The following is a 6,080-nucleotide window of genomic DNA, read 5'->3' on the forward strand; positions in this document are numbered from 1 at the left end:
TTCTGAGCCTGATTCTGTCAGTGAGGCATCCACCTGACATGGTCGGAATCCTGTAGGCCTCTTCACTAGAGTACCTTTCGCTGGAAATTTTGGCCACTAAATTTATAGGTACCTAGTGTGACTCACGGGAAAAAAAGCACCTGGCTGTCAGTGACTTCTTGAACCACTACAAAAAATTTTACCTGCAAATGCTAGCAGAGATCAGGCCTAATTCTGCTAATACTGCAGTCTTGTGTGCAATGTATCAAGTGACAGTGATCTACTGACACTGCACTTGCTGGGGGGAGAAGGAGGGGGGGGGGTTAAGCGTAGGGGCTAAACGCAGGTACTGGCAGGTGTAGGGGCTGATCATGCTAATGCTGGCAGTGCAGATGGGACTGGAGAAGGAGGAGGACATTTGATGGAGCAGATGGTACTGGAGAAGGGGGAGTACATGGGATAGAGCAGATGGGACTGGAGGAGGAGGACATGGGATGGAGCAGATGAGACTGGAGAAGGACGAGGATATGGGATGGAGCAGATGGGACTGGAGAAGGAGGAGGACATGGGATGGAGCAGATGGGATTGGTGAAGGAGGAGGAGGACATGGGGTGGTGCAGGTGGGACTGGTGAAGGAGGAGGACATGGGGTGGAGCAGATGGGACTGGTGAAGGAGGAGGATATGGGATAGGGGAGATAGGACTAGAAAAGGAGGGGGGGCATGGGATGGAGGAGATGTTTAAATTGCTTTACGTTAATATTGTTAAATTTTTGTTGTGAATATTTATTTTTGTAACTTTATTCTGCATAAAACATTTAACAGTGTAATTTCATAAGGATAATTTATAAAGGCGTGTTTAGGGGTGGAATTAGGGATGGGGCAGGGTAGGGGTTGGATGGGGCAACTGGTGGCAAGTAACTCTTAAGGCCTGGCCAGTAACTCAAGACTTGAAATTTTGAGCCCTGTAATAAAGAGATACAAATAATGCGCAGTAACAATATTCAATATGATATCGTGTTTTAAGCTCTTTTGTAATAAAAAAAATAAAGTGCATTAGAATCAAAGTACTATGAACTAACTCAATATTGTGCATCCATTAATGTTCTCCATCACAGTTCTCCAAAGTACATTCATAATTGACCATAACTTCACCCATGAAAAAAAGTGCCTACAGTGGTGCCTCAAAGTGTTCTCTTGCACTCCTTCAAACACACCAGTGCCCGTGATCACCTCCACCTTCCACCCCTAGTGGGCGCCACTCACCAGATTCAGTGTGACCCCTTATGTCTATAAAAAGGTCAATAAACTCTTTGTTGCTGTCTCCTTTGTTTGCCTCCTCCTCTGGTCCACTTTGCGGTCCCCAGACACACAGGAGGCGTCCTCCTCTTCACATGCTCTACATGCATAGTTATTAAACTATTCGGTACTCACAAGTATACCAGTAAAAGGGCATGTAATAAGGTGACACCGATAGCAGTGTGTGCAATTACATCACAAAATAGGCTCCACTTTAAGCATTTCGTGGTAACCCACATCTTCAGTGGACCAGATCGAGATCTGTCTGGAAACACAAGGCCTGGCTCAGGACTTACCCACATGCATGCCTCCAGAGGAAGCAGCTTGCTATGGTGAGTGGCACATGGAGAAGATGAGGAGCCAGACTTGGCAGTGGGGCAAACGAGAAGAGAACATTGGCACCATTGCACAGAGCAGGTAAGTATGACATGTTTGTTACAAAAAAAAAACAAAAAAAACTTTACAATCACTTAGGCTGCCATAGCTAATCACCTTCTAAAAACCTGCAGTTTTGAAATAAACTATGAAGAGTACCTTTGTTTTAAACATCCCTATCTGTGTTCCTCCTGTGGGGCCCCAGACAGCTGCCCATTCTGCCTTTATACTCTTCCAGTGCTGCAGACTTTCTGGATGGGACACTGGACATCTTTCAGTGTAAAAGGGAGCTTGTATTGCTTGTCATAGTCTTTAGAATGCTCAGGCAGGGATACCATCAGTGCTAGGACAAGGTCATCCGGTGCCCAGAGCAAAGATACCAAACTGTGCACCACCTTCAACTTGGTTTGTGAACAGAAGAGTTCACAAAAATTTGCTTTGGTTCGCAAGCTCCACTTGGGTTGATGAACACAAGCCACGGCCATCTTCCCAGCTCTGACAAGTGGCCCTGACTTCCTGTAGGCAAGATCACAGTCACAGAAAGACACTGAAAGTGTAATGTGAAGCCACTTACAGTATTGAGAAGCTTCTTGGTGCGCTTTTTAGCACATACTGTACAGTACTGTACTGTACATCTCTGTGCACGCTTGCTGTAAAGCTTTTTTGTGTGTTTTTTAGCACATACTGTACTGCACATCCAGTTTGGCAACAAACAAAATTCAGAGCAAGCATGGTGGTAAGAGGAAAGTGCGGAGCGGTAATGAAGGTGACAAGAATGTGTAGAACAAGCATGTTGTTAAAAAGAAAGTGCAGAGCGGCAATGAAGGTGGCCAGAACGTGCAGAGCGGTAATGAAGATGACAAGAATGTGCAGAGTGGTAATGAAGGTGACCAGAACGTGCAGAGCGGTAATCAAGGTGACCAGAACGTGCAGAGCGATAATCAAGATGACCAGAACGTGCAGAGCGGTAATGAAGGTGACCAGAACGTGCAGAGCGGTAATGAAGGTGACCAGAACGTGCAGAGCGGTAATCAAGGTGACCAGAACGTGCAGAGCGGTAATCAAGGTGACCAGAACGTGCAGAGCGGTAATGAAGATGACCAGAACGTGCACAGCTGTAATGTAGGTGACCAGAACGTGCAGAGCGGTAATGAAGGTGACCAGAATGTGCAGAGCAAGCATGTTGTTAAAAAGAAAGTGCGGAGAAGTAATGAAAGTGACAAGAATGTGCAGAGCGCACTGAAGGTGACCAGAACATGCAGAGCGGTAATCAAGGTGACCAGAACATGCAGAGCAGTAATGAAGGTGACCTGAACATGCAGAGCAGTAATGAAGATGACCAGAACTTGCAGAGCTGTAATGAAGGTGACCAGAATGTGCAGAGCGGTAATGAAGGTGACCAGAATGTGCAGAGCAAGCATGTTGTTAAAAAGAAAGTGCGGAGCAGTAATGAAAGTGACAAGAATGTGCAGAGCGGTAATGAAGGTGAACAGAACATGCAGAGTGGTAATGAAGGTGACCAGAATGTGCAGAGCAAGCATGTTGTTAAAAAGGAAGTGCGGAGCAGTAATGAAAGTAACAAGAATGTGCAGAGTGGTAATGAAGGTGAACAGAACATGCAGAGTGGTAATGAAGGTGACCAGAATGTGCAGAGCAAGCATGTTGTTAAAAAGGAAGTGCGGAGCAGTAATGAAAGTAACAAGAATGTGCAGAGCGGTAATGAAGGTGAACAGAACATGCAGAGTGGTAATGAAGGTGACCAGAATGTGCAGAGCAAGCATGTTGTTAAAAAGAAAGTGCGGAGCAGTAATGAAAGTGACAAGAATGTGCAGAGTGGTAATGAAGGTGACCAGAAGGTGCAGAGTGGTTATGAAGGTGACAAGAACGTGCAGAGCTGTAATGAAGGTGACCAGAATGTGCAAAGTGGTAATGAAAGTGACCAGAACGTGCAGAGAGGTAATGAAGGTGACCAGAACGTGCAGAGAGGTAATGAAGGTGACCAGAAGCACCACCCCAACATAACTGTAATGAACAGTGTTGAATTTGATGAACGATAACGTGGTTTCATTTCCGGAGGGTTATGCAGCACAGGAAAAGACAAGTGACATTGGACAGATTTTTCACCAAAACTGAGCATGCAGCAAAGAGACAAAGAAGAGAGGAAACCCCTGAAGGAGATCTCCCCAATGTCCTTATGGAGGGGGACTCTCCCTCTGAACAATAACATCCTCCCACCCGCCTTCCTGTCCTCCATGCCAGAAGTCGTCTCAAGCAAGGTTAGTGTTCGCGCTCTTCATACTGTACTATACTGTACTTTGTTAATATTTTTGTGGTTTAAAAACAAAAAAAAAGGTTCAGAACGGATTAACCTTATTTACCCGTTTCCATACTGGGTACTTTTACCCCCTTCCTGCCCAGGCCATTTTTCAGGTTTCAGAGCTGTCACACTTTGAATGACAATTGCGCGGTCATACAACATTGTACCTAAACTAAAATTTTATCATTTTCTGCACACAACTAGAGCTTTCTTTTGGTGGTATTTAATCACCACTGGGGTTTTTATTTTTTGCTAAATTAACAAAAAAAGGCTGAAAATTTTGAAAAAAAACACGTTTTTCTTTGTTTCTGTTATAAACGTTTGCAAATAAATAATTGTTCTTCATAAATTTAGGCCGAGATGTATTCTGCTACATGTCTTTGGTGAAAATAACCCAAATTAGGATGTATTATTTAGTTTGTAGGAAAGTTCACAAACTATGGTATAGATCTGAATATTGATAAGTCCTGAAGTACTGACAGCCAATCTAATTTCTTGAGGTCCAAGAATGTCAGAACAGTACAGATATCCCCCAAATGACCCTTTTTTCAGAGTAGACAGTTCGACGTACTTTATAAGAGGCATGGTAAGTTTTTCGAAGCTGTATTTTTTTTGTCATAATTTTTCGGAAAATGAAAAAAATTATTTTCACTATTTTTTTTTTACATACTGTCACCAGTGCAGTACAGCGTCATCATCTAACTGGCATGGCGGTGATCAGGGACACTGACTGGTCACAGTATGAAAAAAAAAATATATAATTTTTTTTATTATTATTTTTAATTTTTTATTACTTTTTTTTCTTTTTTTTATGATTTTTTTTCATATTTCACTATGACCAAAGTAGTACAATGTTACCATAGTAACATTGTACTACTTTGGGGAAGTGATCAGTATTTTTTTTTTTTTACACAATTTGCTTATAGCAAAGAATTACTTTGCTATAAGAAAGCATTTACCTGAATGACATCGATTCATTTAGGGGTTTTTTTTTTTGTGCTTAGCTGTGATTTGGCCACAGCTAATCACATGACACAGCTGGGCTGTGATTAGCCCAGCTTGTGCATGTGATCGCTGTGACCAATCACAGCTACACACACTAGTATACAATGGATGGCATGAATGAAGCCATCCATTGTATACAACTGTCATGTGGTCACATGATATTGGCAACGGGGCCCGTACTCCGATCTGTCATTGGCCGCATCCGAGGTACACGGCCGGTGACAGATCGCGCCGCTGCGTAGCTCTGCAGACGTGCAAACTGCGCATGCCTGGGAGGACACCATATGACATCCACCCGGAATGCTAATGGATTTTGCATGCCGCCATTCGGCCATTGGCCGGGCGGCTAATGGTTACATTGAACCTTATGGAAAAATGTGATTCAGTTGGCGACCAAATTCAGTTGGCGACCACGTTCATAGGGGTCAGAACGCATTAACCTGATTTACATTGAATGGGAAAAATGCCTCAGTTCGCTCCCAGAGTCATGGAACAAATTAAGTTGGTGGACCGAGGTATTGCTGGACTTAGTAAAGTTATAACACAATGTGACAGGTGACATGACTCTGAGGTTGGTTTACCTGAAGTGAGACATCTTTCTTCTTGCTGGCCATAGCTGCTGCTCTCCGACTCAGTACAGATATGTCGGCCCAGGGTTTCCTAGCAGCACAAACGCCGCTTGTTGGTTTCCATAACTACAAGAAGCCGAACATTGCTGCCTGGGTACGCCTCCTACAGACTTGTAGTTTTATCCAATAGCTGAAAACCAGGGGAGGAGCCTGTGCTAGCGGCTTATCGCTGAGTGGCTTTGTTAGCTTGACATTGGATAGAACTCACATAAGGGTGAGTTCTATCCAATAGTGGAGAAGCAGGGGGGTAGCTTGTCTCGACGGTTTATCGCCGATTGGTTTTTCAGGCTCGGTATTTATTTTGCAGGAGTACCTTTTATCCAATAGTGGAGAACAAAGAGGGAGGAGTTTGTGCCATCGGCTTATTGCTGAGTGGCTTTGCAAGCTCGGTATTTCATGTATAGGGCTGTTGCGTTTTATCCAATAGCGGAGAACGGGGGGAGGGTTTTTACCTCTGGCCTATCACTGAGTGACTTTG

General features: G+C 43.9%; 1 protein-coding gene across 1 annotated transcript in view; it reads right to left on the bottom strand.

Annotated features, from left to right (window-relative positions):
- The window catches only part of NME9 (NME/NM23 family member 9), a 56,582-nt gene extending 50,930 nt beyond the window's left edge, over positions 1 to 5,652 (bottom strand). Inside the window, exon 1 of the mRNA XM_089672891.1 lies at positions 5,555 to 5,652. Within this exon, the coding sequence (XP_089529017.1) occupies positions 5,555 to 5,587 (33 nt within the window). The 5' untranslated portion in view covers positions 5,588 to 5,652. The remainder of the gene's footprint in view (positions 1 to 5,554) is intronic.
- Between the last annotated feature and the right edge of the window lie 428 nt (positions 5,653 to 6,080).

This window comes from Staurois parvus, unplaced genomic scaffold (genome assembly GCF_062004578.1).
Source record: "Staurois parvus isolate SC_StPar_1 unplaced genomic scaffold, SC_StPar_1.0 ptg000011l, whole genome shotgun sequence".
Taxonomy (NCBI): Eukaryota; Metazoa; Chordata; class Amphibia; order Anura; family Ranidae; genus Staurois; species Staurois parvus.